General features: G+C 41.1%; 2 protein-coding genes across 2 annotated transcripts; both read left to right on the top strand.

Moving 5' to 3' along the window:
• Positions 1-230: 230 nt before the first annotated feature.
• LOC136497732 (1,4-alpha-glucan-branching enzyme 2, chloroplastic/amyloplastic-like) lies at positions 231-12,719 on the top strand. Its single transcript, XM_066493582.1, has 20 exons — positions 231-416; positions 766-864; positions 956-998; positions 1,186-1,245; positions 1,639-1,719; positions 1,816-1,932; positions 2,225-2,308; positions 2,930-3,051; positions 3,246-3,365; positions 4,003-4,132; positions 4,223-4,333; positions 4,538-4,666; positions 8,368-8,471; positions 8,984-9,128; positions 10,689-10,836; positions 10,961-11,061; positions 11,224-11,301; positions 11,569-11,724; positions 12,030-12,104; positions 12,209-12,719. The coding sequence occupies exons 1-20, from the start codon at positions 382-384 to the stop codon at positions 12,302-12,304; spliced, it is 2,034 nt and encodes a 677-aa protein (XP_066349679.1). The 5' UTR covers positions 231-381; the 3' UTR covers positions 12,305-12,719.
• On the top strand, positions 12,397-16,442 carry LOC136495751 (uncharacterized). Its single transcript, XM_066491594.1, has 4 exons — positions 12,397-12,458; positions 13,337-13,958; positions 14,049-14,189; positions 15,750-16,442. The coding sequence occupies exons 1-4, from the start codon at positions 12,397-12,399 to the stop codon at positions 16,146-16,148; spliced, it is 1,224 nt and encodes a 407-aa protein (XP_066347691.1). The 3' UTR covers positions 16,149-16,442.
• Positions 16,443-17,445: the final 1,003 nt, after the last annotated feature.

The following is a 17,445-nucleotide window of genomic DNA, read 5'->3' as shown; positions in this document are numbered from 1 at the left end:
TCAGCTTTTGCGCTCCTCATATCAGGCATTGTGCAAAGCCTCGTGCATTGTTGGTTAGGACACCGTGCTGGTTCTTGGGCTACTGACATGTTAGCTTGTGATCCCACCTACACCTAGCAAGAAGATCACTAAGGAATACACCATTTTGGTTATTTCTGCTGTTCTATATACAACTTATCTATTTCTTTGATGTAGATACCTGACGCAGAACTGGTTGTGGAGGAGAAGGCATACTCATCAGCAGCTAAAGCAACCTCAGCAGCGGCTGAAGCAAGCTCCAAAGTTGAGGCAGCCATCAAAGCCAAAGCACCACTCGTGGAGGAGAAACCACGAGTTATCTCCCCACCAGGAGATGGTCAGCGAATATATGAGATTGACCCAATGCTGGAAGGGTTTCGGGGCCACCTTGACTACCGGTAAGCTGTTAACCCTGAGCTAAGCTGCTGAAATCACGCTCCCCTCTTAATGGGATCATTCATCATGGTTTTGTGGCTGTATTAGAAAGCAGTTTGGAATTAATGACTGAAAAACATAACTTCTATATTTGAAACTCATAATGCAATATAAATTACTTTCATCGCTGCTTATCATTATTCAAACAGAGCAACTAAACTGATAAGAATGTGTAACTGGTAAGCGGGGTGTGCAATTTACTCTGCCGATGCGCCGACAATTGGACAAGTTGAGCTCCAATATTTGTTGCTTTTGTTGGGAAAAGTGCAAATTTGTCATTTTTTGCTTGGTTTGCCTTGGTGGATTCAACAGATACAGTGAATACAAGAGAATGCGTGCGGCTATTGATCAACATGAAGGTGGTTTGGATGCATTTTCACGCGGGTACGAAAAGCTTGGATTTACCCGCAGGTAAATTTACAGCCACATGAATATGCTCTTTTTAGTAAACCGGACATCATATGAGCAAATATTTATTACTTGTTTCCCCTTCCTTTTCCAGCGCTGAAGGTATCACTTACAGAGAATGGGCTCCTGGAGCATACGTATGTCTCAGCAAGTCTTGGCAATCAACTTTTTAACACTTGATAATGTTCATGGTTCACTTGAGACCTTGTGCACAAGACTTATACAGATAGTTCACACGAATATCGTGATTCTCTTCAAAGTGATAGTTTATCTTGCTGATCAACTCATTAAGATTTAAGAACTGATTCTTACATCTTACTGCAGTCTGCAGCATTAGTAGGTGACTTCAACAACTGGAATCCAAATGCTGATGCTATGACCAGAGTATGTCTACAGTTCTGCGATATTCCGTGTTTGCCTTGTAATTGTTGATATATTTCATCTACTGTGTCTATTTGACTTGTTCACACATTCCTTCAAGTTGAGCCTGAAGTTCTCAGATTAACAATATTGTATAAATTCAGTACAATGAATGCACTGATTCCTTGGTTCTATACTTCTGCTTAACCATCAATCAACCATCATATCATTTAATCCTAAATCCAAAAATTGATGCAAGGTGGCATGGATGTGGTTGTGTTATTAATGATCTGTAGAACATTTTTGCACATTTTAATGTGAGATAAGCTGATGAGGTTTCATTGCATACAAACACATTTCCATTTCATAAGTATTGTTTTTTCTATTTATCCTGATATATGGAATTATCACTTTTAGAATGAGTATGGCGTTTGGGAGATTTTCCTGCCTAATAATGCTGATGGTTCCCCTGCTATTCCTCATGGCTCACGTGTAAAGGTAGATTTTTCTGATTGGTTAGTCTGGGAGCGAAAGCATTCTTCAGATTGTGTCTGCTAAAGGGACTTGTTTTTTTCTCCTTCCTATTGTTTCTAGATACGGTTGGATACACCATCTGGTGTGAAGGATTCCATTCCTGCGTGGATCAAGTTTTCTGTCCAGGCTCCAGGTGAAATACCATACAATGGTATATATTATGATCCACCTGAAGAGGTATATGCTCTAGTTTTTGTCTTGCATTTTTAATAGCATTGGTTTTGATGCTTACCACTGCTTAGTATCATTTTATTTTCAACTTCTTTCTTATAGCATGTGGATACAGAACAATATTTTGAATCTTGGTAGTGACATATACAATATGTCTTCTTGTTAGTGGAAAGGATTCTGTGTGTCTTTGTTCCACTTGAGCCTCTTAGAGATGCCTGCTTACTCTTTTTTTGGTTCGCTTCTCTGTTTTAAACTTTTTCTGACCATTTACTAACGGTTTTTTACATGCACAATGCAGGAGAAATATGTATTCAAACACCCTCAACCTAAGCGGCCAAAGTCACTGCGGATATACGAATCACATGTTGGAATGAGTAGCCCGGTATGCCAATAAGTTATAATTTATTTATTTATTGCTGTGTTTATTGTTTAGTCCCTTATAGTCCATACCACTTCTGTAATATTTTTAACATCCAATTGTTCATATTTCTTCTGCAAAAGAGAAAGGAAGAAAAGCTGTTTGTTCTTCACTTAGCTGCTCTCTGTTTGTTCTTCACTTAGCTACTCTCTCAAACACATTGAATTCATGTGGCAGCTAGTCAGATTTTGGTACATCTTTAAATTGGTTAATGTGGAACTTAATTTGCATAAAGATTATAATATGTGTATATCAGGTCTTCTTCTATTTTCTTGCATGATTCCAAATTCCTTTTTTCCGTAAAGACATTCCATATTAACATAAATGGAAAACATGGTTTGTTGTTTCGAGAACTTAGTTATATGTGAATGTTGTCTTTGTGGTAATAAGTATTGCCATGTTAGTAGTTTCAGAATAGAAAGCTGTGCAAACTATTTGTAAGGATAAGAAAGACCATTTTAAATAAAGGTGGCTTATGGGTGATTGGTTTGTACCATTCTGTTGGGTAATTGAAGTTTCAGTACTAGAAACTATGATCATCTATACTTGAGATAAACTGAGTATTTTAGATGATCTGTTACACAGGAACCAAAGATAAATACGTATGCTAACTTCAGAGATGAGGTGCTGCCAAGAATTAAAAGGCTTGGATACAATGCAGTACAGATAATGGCAATCCAGGAACACTCTTATTATGCAAGCTTTGGGTATTCACACTTTCAATGGATGATACATCCATTTCTCTTCGTTGTTTATGTTTTTTTTTCATCCATCGGAACTCTTGCATCCTAAATGCTTTGTACAAACGTAAACATTTGGATCCACTTCATTATTTTCGTAGGCCATACAACAATCCTTAGTTTTCTTACTTTATATGATTACTGTATACTTCCATTTTCAGGTACCATGTTACAAATTTTTTTGCACCAAGTAGCCGTTTTGGGACTCCAGAGGACCTAAAATCTCTGATTGACAAAGCGCATGAGCTTGGCTTGCTAGTGCTCATGGATATTGTTCATAGGTATGTCTGTTCAGTTATTCTAGACTGGGTCTATTTTTATAGGTTGCCTCGTTGGATGGCCCTATTTTTATCATGCAGTAGAATTGCACCATTGATTTTTCTTTGTTAGATGTATTAACTCAGTTGGAAGTTAAATGTATTTGACACCTATGAGTAGATACTTCTTGGAACCTTGCTTTATAAATAGTCACACAGATGGTGTGGATATGGACAGAGAAGCTCAGATGCAATAAACTCACTTACCTGGAAATTTTCTAGGTGATGCTACACTGCTACATAGAAGTTGTGAGTTGGGAAAGTATAGTTGGTTTCTTATGGATAAATGGTCCTAGGCGCCACTTATCATCCTCATTCCATTTACACATGTTCGCATAGTTACTGAGCTTAATCCATACTTGGTATATTTCTTGTAAGGGACGTAAAGAAGGAACACAACGTAGACACTTGCCAATATCTTTACGGAAGAGTTGTACAGGCACTCAAATGGGCTTTAAGAAATCCACCTGCTTTAGCCAGTTGAAATTTGTATTCTGGCCTTTGTATTCTCAATAAGACGATAACTCAACATACTCCATGTCTCAATTGGTTTGTCCTTTTGAATTGCATAGATTTACCAATATTTCTGTGTATCCTGCAGTCATGCATCAAATAATACCTTGGACGGTTTGAATGGTTTCGATGGCACTGATACACATTACTTCCATGGTGGTCCACGGGGCCATCATTGGATGTGGGATTCTCGCCTATTCAATTATGGGAGTTGGGAAGTATGTAATGTGCACAATGTATTAGCTAATAGTTCCTATTTATCTTTCCATACATACATACATACATACGCAACATTATGTTTTGTGCAGGTTTTGAGATATCTGCTGTCAAATGCAAGATGGTGGCTTGAAGAATATAAGTTTGATGGGTTTCGATTTGATGGGGTGACCTCCATGATGTATACTCACCATGGATTACAAGTAAGTTTACCAGATGATTCTGGTAGTTTGATTTCACAGTTCTCCGGTGGTTGCATTGTGCTGTCCGTTTTCTGAAATAATTGCTCTGCATAATTACATGTATCACGTCTCCTAGGCCAACTACCAAGTCCAAGATAGCTTACCTTAGTTATACATGATGAAAGAGATATTTGACTTTTCTAAAATTGCTGTTATTTACTGTAGGTGGCATTCACTGGGAACTATGGTGAGTATTTTGGATTTGCCACTGATGTTGATGCAGTAGTTTACCTAATGCTGGTAAACGATCTTATTCATGGGCTTTATCCAGAAGCTGTTTCCATTGGTGAAGATGTAAGTGCTAACGATATTTTGGTGTTTTTCTTTTGTAAATACTCTTCTCAAAGCAATTAATTTAGTTGGTGCTTTTGTCCCCCCCTGAGGGACTAGGTTAGTATTATTCATTTTGGGAAGGAAGTCTATATTCCTATTTACCTTGCACGCATGTTCTCAGATTGCATTTAGTTCTTTAACATAATATGCAAGTGTCAATTGATTTGATATTATTGGTGAAAAGAAAAGGTCATGAAACCCGAAAGAAAACCGTTGGGGCGTAATCCTCTTAGCGACGCGCCATATCGGAACCCGGGTATGGTGTTAAATGGGCAAGGGCCGGGTCGGCACCCCCTTGGTGACGCGCCGTGTCGCGATCTGGGCATGGTGTCAAGTGAACAAGGATCGGGTCGTCGCTTCCTTAGTGGCGCGCTACATCGACGTCCGGGTGTAGTAAAAAATGAACAAGGGTCTTCACATCTGAGTCGACGGGTGCGAAGGGTAAGGAAGCTAGTCGAACCAACTAGGATCCGTTTAGGTAGTTGGAATGTAGAGTCGCTTACAAGTAAGTTAAGAGAATTAGTTGATACCGCGACTAGGAGGTGTGTAAATATATATGCGTTCAAGAGACTAAATGGAAGGGTCAGAAGGCGAAGGAGGTGGACAATACATGTTTCAAGCTTTGGTACACAGGGACAGTCGCGAATAGAAATGGAGTAGGAGTTTTGATTGATAAGAGCCTCAAGAATGGTGTGATGGGAGTGAGAAGGCAAGGAGATAGGATTATCTTAGTTAAGCTTGTCGTTGGTGATATGGTCTTGAACGTAATTAGTGCGTATGCCCCCTAAGTAGGCCTTGACGAGAGTGCTAAGAGACAGTTCTAGGAAGACTTAGATGGCCTGATTAGAGCTGTACCTTGTAGTGAGAAGTTTTTTATAGGAGGAGATCTTAATGGGCATTTAGGTACTACAAGCACAGGTTTCGAGACAGTTCATGAAGGTTTTGGGTATGGTAGTAGGAATCAGGAGGGGGAGGAAGTTCTGGACTTCGTGGTAGCTTTTGACCTGATGATAGCCAACACTTTCTTTAGAAAGAGAGAATCTCATCTAGTGACCTTCAGTAACGGACAACACTCTAACCAGATTGACTTTGTCCTCGCAAGAAGAAAGGACAAACTAGCATGCTTGGGTTGCAAGGTGATACCAGGGGAGTGTGTTGTTTCTTAACATAAGCTTTTGGTGGTAGACTTTCGTTTTCAAGTGCGTGCCCGTAGAGATAAACAAGCTATAGATTGAAAGAACAAAGTGGTGGAAACTAAAAGAGGAGACGTCAGAGGTATTCAGGGAAAGGGTTATCAAAGAGGGCTCTTGGAAGGAAGAAGAGGACAAACATGTGGGAGAAGATGGCAACCAACATTCGGAAGGTGGCCTCAGAGGTGTGTGGAGTAACCAAAGGAATAGGAGGCGGGGCTAAAGATATGTGGTGGAACAAGGAAGTCCAAAGGGCTATTAAGGCAAAGAAAGAATGTTATAGACGTTTGTACCATGACAGGAGTGTGGACAACATAGAGAAATACAAGGTGACAAAGAAGACTGCAAAGCGAGCTGTAATTGTGGCAAAGAGTAGAGCGTACGAGGATCTTTACCAACATTTGAGTACGAAGGAAGGAGAGAAGGACATTTATAGGATGACTAGGGTTTGTGAGAGAAAGACAAGGGACTTCAACCAAGTTAAGTGCATTAAGGATGAAAGGGGGCATCTCTTGGTGAAGGAGGATGAGATCCGACATCGATGGCAAGAGTATTTTGACAAATTGTTCAATAGTGAGAATATGGACACAACCTTTCAGTTGGATGACTCTTTTGATGGCACCAATAGGCGCTTTCTGTGGAAAATCCAAGAATCTGAGGTCAGAGAGGCGTTGAAAAGGATGAAAGGAAGTAAGACGATGGGACCGGATGGTATTCCAATCGAGGTGTGGAGATGCCTCGGGGACATAGCTATAGTATGGCTAACGAAGCTGTTCAACCATATTTTTCGATCAAACAAGATGCCTGACGAATGCTGGAGAAGTATATTGGTACCGATCTACAAGAATAAAGGGAATATTCAAAGTTGTACCAATTATCGGGGAATTAAGTTGATGAGCCATACTATGAAGCTATGGGAGAGAGTTATCGAGAATCGCTTGAGAGTAAAAACGCGGGTCTCTATGAACCAATTTGGTTTCATGCCCAGAAGGTCAACCATGGAAGCCATTTTCTTAATAAGACAAGTTATGGAGCGGTATAGGGAGATAAAGAAGGACCTACACATGGTTTTTATTGACTTGGAGAAGGCTTATGATAAAATACAAAGGAATGTTATGTGGTGGGCTTTGGACAAACATAAAGTCCCAACGAAGTACGTCGGGCTTATTAAGGACATGTACAACAATGTTGTGACTAGTGTTCGAACAAGTGATGGAGACATGGATAACTTCCCGATTAGGATAGAACTATATCAAGGGTCAGCTTTGAGCCCTTATCTGTTTGCCTTAGTGATGGATGAGGTCACACGGGACATACAAGGGGACATACCTTGGTGTATGCTTTCCGCGAACGATGTAGTGCTAGTTGATGAAAGCCGGACATGAGTGAATCAGAAACTGAAGTTATGGCGGGAGACTTTGGAGTCCAAAGGTTTTAGACTCAGTAGAACTAAAACTAAGTATATGAGATGTGACTTTGGCACTACTAGTCGGGAGGTGGAAGATATTAGTTTGGAAGGTCAAGTAGTGCTTAGGAAGGATACCTTTCGATATTTAGGATCAATGCTACAGAGAGACGGGGATATTGATGAAGATGTTAGCCATAGAATCAAAGCAGAGTGGATGAAGTGGCGCCAAGCATCTGGTGTCCTATGTGACAAAAGGGTACCACAAAAGCTAAAAGGCAAGTTTTATAGGACGACGATTAGACCTGCTATGTTGTATGGTGCAGAATGTTGGCCTACAAAAAGACGACATGTTCAACAGATAAGTGTCGCGGAAATGCGTATGTTGCGGTAGATTTGCGGTCATACAAGAAGGGATCGAGTTCGGAACGATGATATACGTGATAGATTAGGGGTAGCACCAATTGAAGAAAAGCTTGTCCAACACCGGTTGAGATGGTTTGGACATGTCCAACGGAGACCTCTAGAGGCACCGGTGCGTAGTCGAATCTTAAACCAGGATAGTAACGTGAAGAGAGGCAGAGGAAGACCGAAGTTAACTTGGGTAGAGGCAATAATAGGAGACCGGAAAGGATGGAATATACCCAAAGACTTAGCCTTAGATAGGAGTGCTTGGAAAACAGCTATTCACGTGCCTGAACTTTGATGGGTTCTGCTGGGTTTCAACTCTAGTCTACCCCAACTTGTTTGGGACTTAAAGGCTTTGTTGTTGTTGTTGGTAGTGGTGGTGAAAAGAAAAGGTCATCCTCATAAATATCTTGAGAATGTTGACCTGGAATGCTATTACGATGGTAGATTTTGCAAAAGGAACAAGGTTTAACATACATGCAAAGTAGTTATGGACTCCAACTGTACACATGCCTGGGCCTATACCGGTATTATTAAACTTCTGTGGGTTTAAGATTCTAAAAATATGGCTTTTGAACATCAACATGACAGTCGCATGCAAATAGGAGGTTCAGCCAGATCTTCAGCATTCATTGTTCAACTTATCTAATTATGTTCAGGTCAGCGGAATGCCTACGTTTTGTATTCCTGTCCAAGATGGTGGTGTTGGTTTTGATTATCGCCTTCATATGGCTGTCCCAGACAAATGGATTGAACTTCTGAAGTAAGTGGTCTAATATTAGTGGTTACATATGCAAAATGGTATATTTGAGTTCTTAATTGATTCAAGTCTACATTTATGTTATTCTTTAGATGATATTTGTGGTATCAGGTTCAATATGAGAAGTGTCAATAACATAGTACCTTCATTCTCTTTTATCGTCCCAAAACACATGTAGTCGTTGTTTAATCTTTTTGCCCCAAATATCTAAAAAAATGCTTTAGGTTTGTCGCAGGGAAAAGATATTAGTAGAATTATCATCAAATGGCAAAGCTAGTACTTCCTTATCATTATGTCTATAATATTTTTTAGTTTTAGATATAACGACAGTCAGAGCATGCAATGGTCAAAGGTGTATTGGGACCATGCCAGTATTTTATGTGACAAGTAAAATATGTGTCCTTCATGTACATATTTCCTACTTTGAGCTGGAATGTTAGTACCTCATACATATTCTGGGTAGTTCCAAATAAACATATGATATGATCAAATTTAAACATTCTCTATTACCACAGGCAAAGTGATGAATATTGGGAAATGGGTGATATCGTGCACACCTTAACAAATAGAAGGTGGCTAGAAAAGTGTGTCACTTATTGTGAAAGTCATGATCAAGCTCTAGTTGGTGACAAGACAATTGCATTCTGGTTGATGGATAAGGTACTAGCTGTTACTCTTATGGTTTTCTATCAGATCGCTTGTCTTTCTTGGGATAGTGATTTGTTTGTTCACTAGTCATTAGCCGCATGGGCAAACTGAGCACGTTACTTGATACTAATGCAATGATTGCTAAGAGCAGTGTGTATGGTGATTTGCTAATCAGTTGAACACACACATCTTCTTGCAAATACTTTTCAGTCAGTAAAACTTAACTGACTAATGAATCATCTATCAAATATTTTGCTAAGAAAGTCATTACAGAAAACAGGGCAAGGATGAGTCCAACTCACCTATGATAACTCTGTAAATTGGCAGCTTCAATCAAAACTATCAGATTGGTTTATGCTGATAGCTGAGGAGAAACCAGAAATTTGTTTTACCCAATTAAAATCAATCTGGTTGCAGTTTTTGGCAACTGGATCTGATTTTTGTAACTGCTTCTGAAATATCTAGGAGTCCCTTGAGCATAGATCTTGTAGGTCTACTGGTCGAGGCGCTATGCTCCCTCCTATTTAAAGGACATAGCTAAACTAATATTATCAGGAGAAACACATAAGATCTATCTGTGTCAATGTTTTAAATAGCGGGCTAAGCCCCTTAGCGGCTGCCTCTCCCAAAGGCTAAGAAAGGCCATAGTGGGCTAAGCCATTTAGCGGCTGAGCAAAAAATATGTCAAACATCAGGTAATTTTGCACATAATAAACATAAGAAGATGAAGACATGTGCAGAACAAAGTGATAGCTGAGGCTAAATACCAACAGTAGTAGCGCAGTACAAAAAAAATCCTAAGTTGCCAAACTGGACCTAAGTAAATCCAGGCATTCACAGCGTTAATGTGTTGCTGATCGAAGCAAATTAGTGAAGTGTTAAAGCGGGAAAGGAAGAAGGAAGTTGCCGGTAGAAGCAACAGCAGCAGCGGACAGTCGAAGCAAATCCTCGCATCGGGACCGCCGCCGCCGGTCGAAGCAACTACTCGTGCTGGGACCGCCGCCGCCACTGTCGTCTGAAGAAAACCTCACGTCGTGACTCCAACACAGTGTATTGACTGGTTTTGGGCTGGTGTGTGATTTGGGCCGGATGGTGTAAAAGCCCATGCTGAGTTTGGCTTGATAGCGGCGCTATGATGCCTCCGTTTTAGCGCTCTTTAGCGCGCTTTTAGCCGCTATTAGCGGCAAACTCCATTTAGCGCCAAAAGTGACATAGCTTAGCGGCGGAGCTTCCCAAACGCTAAATCCCGCTATTTAGAACTATGATCTGTGTTATTTGATGGCTTCTTGACCAAAGGACATTTAGGTGTTCCATCTTGCATTTGTTTATTCATTAATGTGTCCTTGTATGTTTTATCTTTAGTTACCCAGAGTATTGAAGGGCTTTCTATGGTTGCGCATTGAAGATAATTTTTTTTATGCTTTTTGGTTTCTCCTAGAAAAGCACACTTCCACTTAAATATCATCACATATTGTTGATACTCAGTACATGCAGAAGTGTAGCATTGTGCTGTAAACTGCTGGTTCACAATAGAACAGAATGACATGAACATCTCGACTTCTTTTCCTGCAGGATATGTATGATTTCATGGCTCTGGACAGGCCTTCAACACCTCAAATCGATCGTGGGGTAGCATTACATAAAATGATTAGGCTTGTCACAATGGGTTTAGGAGGTGAAGGCTATCTGAATTTCATGGGAAATGAGTTTGGGCATCCCGGTTAGTCTTTTCAATTTTATTGCATGTTGCATAGTTACGAGTTATAATGTATTTCTTCTTTGTCTGGCATGTAGCCTACTTCATCAGAGGAGGAAGTTATGACTAGTTTCATTTTACGTGGCAGAATGGATAGATTTTCCAAGAGGTCCTCAAAGTCTTCCAAATGGCTCTGTCATTCCTGGGAATAACTGTAGCTTTGATAAATGCCGTCGTAGATTTGACCTTGTAAGTTTAACTATGCTACTATATTCTTTCAACATATCTGGATTGGCCACATATTTCTTGGTAAATCTTGCTGGGGAAAGATCAATAATGTTCTATATAAGCTAATACTACCATATGTTATCATTGTTGTTGAATACAATTTTAATCCATCTTTTTTTCCAGGGAGATGCAGATTATCTTAGATATCGTGGTATGCAAGAGTTTGATCAGGCAATGCAACACCTTGAGGGAAAATATGAAGTATGTCACTGGTTTATCTCTGTTGCACAATAACTTACCAGTTACCACTAAATTTCTATACAACAACACCAACAAAGCATCTAGTCCCACGCAAGTTGGGGTAGGCTCGCTGTTAGAATTTCTATCTCGTTATTTTTTTTATATTAGTAGGGAGTCTAAAACAAATTAATAAATTGAGGAAAACTGCTGGAGAGGAGGATATGGAATTTCTCTCTGTAGGAGGGTGATTGGTGCATTTTACTGATGAAATGTGCAATATTATTTCAGTTCATGACATCTGATCACTCATATGTATCACGGAAACATGAGGAGGATAAGGTGATCATCTTCGAGAGAGGAGATTTGGTCTTTGTGTTCAACTTCCACTGGAGCAATAGCTATTTTGACTATCGTGTTGGTTGTTTCAAGCCTGGGAAGTACAAGGTATGCAACTCTTTTGCATTCATCTGTATTTTCGTTATCCAACCTTTCATCACTGTTGGGGTTCTAACAATATTTTTCCATCATGGATAAATCTGTTGCTGGAGATTATGTGGTCTGTAGTCATGTAGCAGTTTAGCACTCCTATAATTTATTTTTATCTTCACTAAATTATGAACTTCTATCGACTTCTTCATCGAACTCTGTAATACTGAAATTTGTTTCCAAAATGTACTCAAATCAGCCCATTTGGGGACACAAATGTGTTGTGCTGGATGCTGATGGCTTTTCTCTTTTTTCCTTGTCAGATCGTGTTAGATTCTGACGATGGCCTTTTCGGTGGATTTAGTCGGCTTGATCATGATGCTGAGTACTTCACTGCTGTAAGTCCTGGTTCTGAGTATTGCGGCACACAGTCTGCTTCTCTTATTTTATTGCCCCCCTACATCATCTAAGATAACGACCCATTTTCTGATGTTTATTACAGGACTGGCCGCATGACAACAGGCCGTGTTCTTTCTCGGTCTATGCACCCAGCAGAACAGCGGTCGTATATGCACCTGCTGGTGCAGAGGACGAATAGGGCGCACAACCGCACAACAGCGGTTATTGGGGAAGAACTTCAGGGATGTACTGCTGGTGGCCTGACACCACTGCGAGATGCGATCACGCGCGATGCTGCCGGATGTTGTCGCTCGAGACCGCGTGGCAGGACGATCAGCTATTCAGGTGGATAGGTTAGCTTATCGATGAGCTCTCGCTTTCGGAGTGACTGGTGAAGGGAATGGACCGCGCGCACCATGTGGTTTTGTACATATGGCATCAGTAGGCATCGTCTCATTGATCTCTCTGAATCAATCATTTACGTTATACTGCTTAGCTGTGTTAACAAGCCAGTGAAAATCTGGTCTTTTGCTAATTGCTACCATACCAAACCTCGGCGTGCTGCTGTGCTTTATTTTTCAATACGGTGACGTCTGCGTAACTACGTCTCGTGCATATGCTCTTTGTGTACCCTACCTACGGCTCTGTTCATGTTAGCAGCAACAGTTGTCCATACACAGCGGCTATGCAGCAATCAGAAACGAAGCCGTCTAAGGAGACGGCAAATGGGTATCGAAATCTAATGGAATTTTTATCCCATTAGAGTATGGATGAATTAATTTCTAAATCTGTTGGTTTCATAGTGGATAGAATGTCATACCCATCGGATAGGTGGATACGGGTATGGTTATATCTTACACAAACTTCCAAATTGTGTAAAAAAAAATCATCCTCTATCCTGATATTTTGTGTTATTCTTTATGCCTAACCTATAATATTGCAATCCTTCTGTTTTATGTGGTGTTGTGATCTTGATCTAGTTATTTGGTGAGTTGGTTTTTTATGTCCTCGATTGAGTTGTAGTTGAAAACTTAAAAATTATTGAATAGTGTTCTATTATGAGCTAATGAACTTGAGTTGCGTTGATGCATGACTTTTTATGACTCTCTCTGATATGCTTATTAATATGGTCGTAATGACATACACTCGATATATATTATTAGCTCATATGGTCGTAATGACATATACTGAAATTATGTCTGCTCCTGTGTTGATAATGGTAATGTTGTAGTTTTTCTCTAGTATTTCCGGGCCCTGTCGCGCGCTTCCGCCTCGCCCGCACCACCCTCCGCGCCCGCGTCCCCGCCGCGGAGGCCTGGTTTCGCAGCCTCACGGCCGGTGACCACCGCGCCCGCGAGGTCTCGCTCATCTGCCCGCCCGAGTGGTGCCACCGCGCGCTCGCCGACCCACTCCTCACCTCCGCCACGCTCGAGACCCTCGCCCTCGGCGAGTGTCGCTTCTCCGATGCCGGGACCGCCGCCGCCTCCGCCTCCGCCTCCGCATCCCGTCTCACGGACCTCTCCCTTTCTCGCACCCACATCTCCGAGGCTGCACTCCAGAGCCTGCTATCTGGCTGCCCCGCGCTGCGTAACGTCATCTTCAGGCACATCCAGGGCCCCCGCCGCATCCGCATCACTTCTTGCCGCAGCCTCGTGCTGTTCGGTGTGTGGCATTACAAGCACCGAGAGGAGCACACCGTCGAGGACGCCCCGCGCCTGGAGTGTCTGCTCGGCGACGTGCATCTGGGAGCGTCGGTCACCATCATCGGCGCGCCAAAGCTTACTGCTTTAGGCTATCTGGTGGTTGGTTTCCGGAATTTCTTCCACGGCATCGACAAGCCTGCTGTTGAGGAGGTAGTTACCTTATTTCAATTCATTGTCGTTCTCCTTCTTCGTCTTGGATAGCTGAGCCTAAATGAGGCATCGCTCACTTGTACATAGCAGAAGGTTAACAAGGGACTGCGTGCTCCTTTCAATAGCGTGAAGATTCTAGCTATAAGCATGACATTCTCGAGCAAGAAGGACATGGCGACGGTGATGAACTTGCTCAAGTGCTTTTCCTTCCTGGAGACATTGCATATCCAGGTAATTACAGCTTGAGGTTGCCACCCATTGCCAATTGCTTTGTCGGTGTGTGTACTATCCATTAGGTAAGAGTAAAGTGCGATTCACCCACTGAACTAGTTGTTGAATTTGGACTACCATACTGGACAACATACACAACTTAGCTTTTAAAATCAGACAAAATAACATCCCCCTTGCCGACATTTCAAAATTGTTTCTTCAGTTGTCGTGGCAGTGGGGCCCACAGGTCTTTGGTCCAACTTTTCCGAATATAAACTTTATATCAAAGTTATAGAGATCGACACAATCTAGTTGATAATTTGTTTTATTTAATAGATTTTAGAGACTCAAATATTCGGTTTAAGTTACCGGATTTTAAATTTTGATTTTTGAATTTTTCAAAGGACCTGAGATGTTGACATAGTCTATACCGAAGTTGTAGTTTCCAGTAAAATCTACAACTTTGTAGTTGACAGATTTTTTATCTGAGACCCAAGTATTCATTTTAAGTTCTCTAATTTTGAATTTTCTTTTTTAATGTTTCAAACGACCTGAAGGGCGGGCCTGGTGCACGCGGTAGAGTCTTAACGCCTATGACCAGAAGGTCCCGGGTTCGAGTCGCGGTCTCCTCGCATTGCACAGGCGAGGGTAAGACTTGCCACTGACATCCTTCCCCAGACCCCGCATAGACTGCACTGGGTACGCCCTTTTTTTTTAATGTTTCAAACGACCTCTGATGTTGACGTGGTCTACACCAAAGTTGTAGCTCTTAACATTTATAACTTTGTACTTGACAAATTTTTTATTTGTGATTGTTTAGATGCCTATATTTTTATTGTTTAAAAAAAATCAAAGAAATTGAATTTCCAAATCTGAGAATTTAAAACAAATATTTGGGCCTCTAAATGTCCCCAATAAAAATGTTATCAACTACAAAGTTGTAGAACATATTAAGAGGAACAACTTTGGTGTAGACCACGTCAACATCTGAGGTCGTTTGAAAAATTCAAAAATAAATTAAATTTCAAAGTTACAAAACTTAAAATGAATATTTGGGCCTCTAAACAATCTGAAATAAAAAAGTTGTCAACTACAAAATTGTCGATCTTACTTGAAACTACAACTTTGGCATAGACTATGTCAACATTTGAGATTTTGAGGTCATTTGACAAATTAAAAAAAAAATTTGGTAACGTAAAACGAATATTTGAGCCGCTAAAATATATTAAATAAAAAATTTATCAACTACAAATTTGTAGATCGTGTCGAGATCTACAACTTTGGTATGAAGTTTGTATTCATATGACTTCATATGAAAAGGTTATGTTTTTTATATAAAAGAAAGAGACCAATTGACAGGTGGGTCCCACTGCCACATCCGCAAAACCACCAAAAAAACCACTTTGAAATGGTTAAGGGAATATTTTGTTGGGTCTTAAAAGTTGAATTGTGTATGTTGTCCGTTATTCAGGTTCGAGGGGGTCTTTCAAATTCAACGACTAGTTTAGGGGTGAATCGTACTTTACTCATTAGCTAAACTTTGCAAAGAACTTCCTCTGATTCTTCATTTTTGTGTAAAAGGGCAAGCCCGGGGAACGCCAGGTTGACACATTTGACTTCGGCTACTACCAGAAGAATGAACCCATTGGATGTATTGTTAACCATCTCAAGACCGTGAGGCTGGAAAGCAAAGTTAAGAACCTAATAGGCGAAGTTGAGGAGCGAAACATGTTTGAATTTGTGTGTTTTCTCCTTGCGAATGCACAGGTGCTGCAGATCATGAAGATTCAATCTGCCATGTCCAACACCCCTACATGGATTACTGAACAGCAAAATCTCATTCAATGCCACAGGGCCTCTGTGGAAGCCAAAGTCGTGTTCGAGGGCCTGAAAGTTGTCCATCGTAAGAGGTTCAGTATAGAGGCTGTGAATGCTCTACCTGACCCCTTTGATAGTGATATCGACATCATGGGCTACTAAATGGCTTGAGTCTTACTGCAGGGATAATTCACCTACAAACTGTTGAAGGCATTTTGTGTTATGTTATCTGGTTATCTGAATCTACTATTTAATTTAGGCAGCATTTCAGGTTTCGTTCTAAAGAAGACCAATATCCATGGTGCCACTGTCAGATAGTTTCCACTGTGATTTATGTGGTCTTTATGGTTAATCCTTTAAGAGTTGCTACCCATGATGCCACTGGCAGGCTTTTTGGCCTATGCCAGTTAAGCATCTGAGATTTGGAATCTACACTGTGACTGTCATCTGTTTTTCTTGTCGCTTTGAAAATAATTTTGAAGTTCATGTCCCTTGTCAGATTGTGTGATATTTCATAAGCTTCTAATCTTTAGTACTCCTACATGCAGCTTGTTTGCTTGTTGGTTTCAGCTAGGGCTTATCAGTCAGCCAACAGTGTTTTCCTCTTACAACAAACCAGCACTAGCCGGGCTTATCAGCCTAGAAACCAACCAGCGAACAGGCCGATGGTCTTTACGGGTCTCATTTGTGGCTTCTAATCTGTATGTTTTGGATAAATCGTCAAATTTTCTTTCATCGTTTTGTCCGCTGTTTTTTTTTCGCACAAGGGATGCACTCCTTCGGTACATGCCCTTCTTTTCCTTTAAGAAATTGTTCCTTAAATTTCTTGAATTCTGGACATCTGTGATGGACCTGCGCATAAATTTGAAGCTCGTAGTGCAACATGTCAGCCATTCAGCTTGTTCCTGGCCCGTTACTCATGGCGAGAGCAGCGGCACAACTGGCCACTGTCCGATACTAGTCTTAGTCGGGCCTGGTTAGACGATTATTTTTTTTTACAACGGTATTAGACCGGGATGGCAGACAGGCGGAACAGACGCTTCAACTCTGGCGATCCCCGGCGACGATCCCGGGGGTCATCTTCGACGAAAAGGAGACTCGACTTGCTGAAGCATGTTTGTCTCGGTTGCGTGTTGCAATTGAGCTTGATTTCTCAGAGTTAGTTCCTGTTGTGTTGTTCACTACCAAATTCTTCGAGGTCTGATGGGGAATCGCAGGTTAACCCTTGCCTATCCCCCATTTACGCTATCGCCTCAGAGTTCTAGGAGTTCGAATCATAAGCAACTGGGCTCCAATCAGGGTGACTTTCGATCGAGATTCTGCAGAAACACAGATATTCGCTTTCAGGGCATATCGTCAGAGCAAGTTCAGTCAGATGTTGAATTGTTAGAGATGGATTTGGATGATTGGTTGAATGCGGATCAATTTCCACCTTTGAGTTCGGCCAGGAAGAACCCCA

This window comes from Miscanthus floridulus, chromosome 12 (assembly GCF_019320115.1).
Source record: "Miscanthus floridulus cultivar M001 chromosome 12, ASM1932011v1, whole genome shotgun sequence".
Classification (NCBI taxonomy): Eukaryota; Viridiplantae; Streptophyta; class Magnoliopsida; order Poales; family Poaceae; genus Miscanthus; species Miscanthus floridulus.
Note: the sequence above shows the minus strand (reverse complement) of the source record. Positions and strands in the feature narration are given on the sequence as shown.

Coding starts and splice junctions, on each gene's coding strand:
- LOC136497732 (XM_066493582.1), top strand. CDS start 382: ATGCTGGAAGGGTTTCGGGGCCACCTTGACTACCG. Junction 2,309..2,929: donor ATGTTGGAATGAGTAGCCCG/GTATGCCAATAA, acceptor TCTGTTACACAG/GAACCAAAGATAAATACGTA. Junction 3,366..4,002: donor CTCATGGATATTGTTCATAG/GTATGTCTGTTC, acceptor TGTATCCTGCAG/TCATGCATCAAATAATACCT.
- LOC136495751 (XM_066491594.1), top strand. CDS start 12,397: ATGCTGCCGGATGTTGTCGCTCGAGACCGCGTGGCAGGACGATCAGCT. Junction 12,459..13,336: donor TCAGCTATTCAGGTGGATAG/GTTAGCTTATCG, acceptor GTAATGTTGTAG/TTTTTCTCTAGTATTTCCGG. Junction 14,190..15,749: donor TGGAGACATTGCATATCCAG/GTAATTACAGCT, acceptor TTTGTGTAAAAG/GGCAAGCCCGGGGAACGCCA.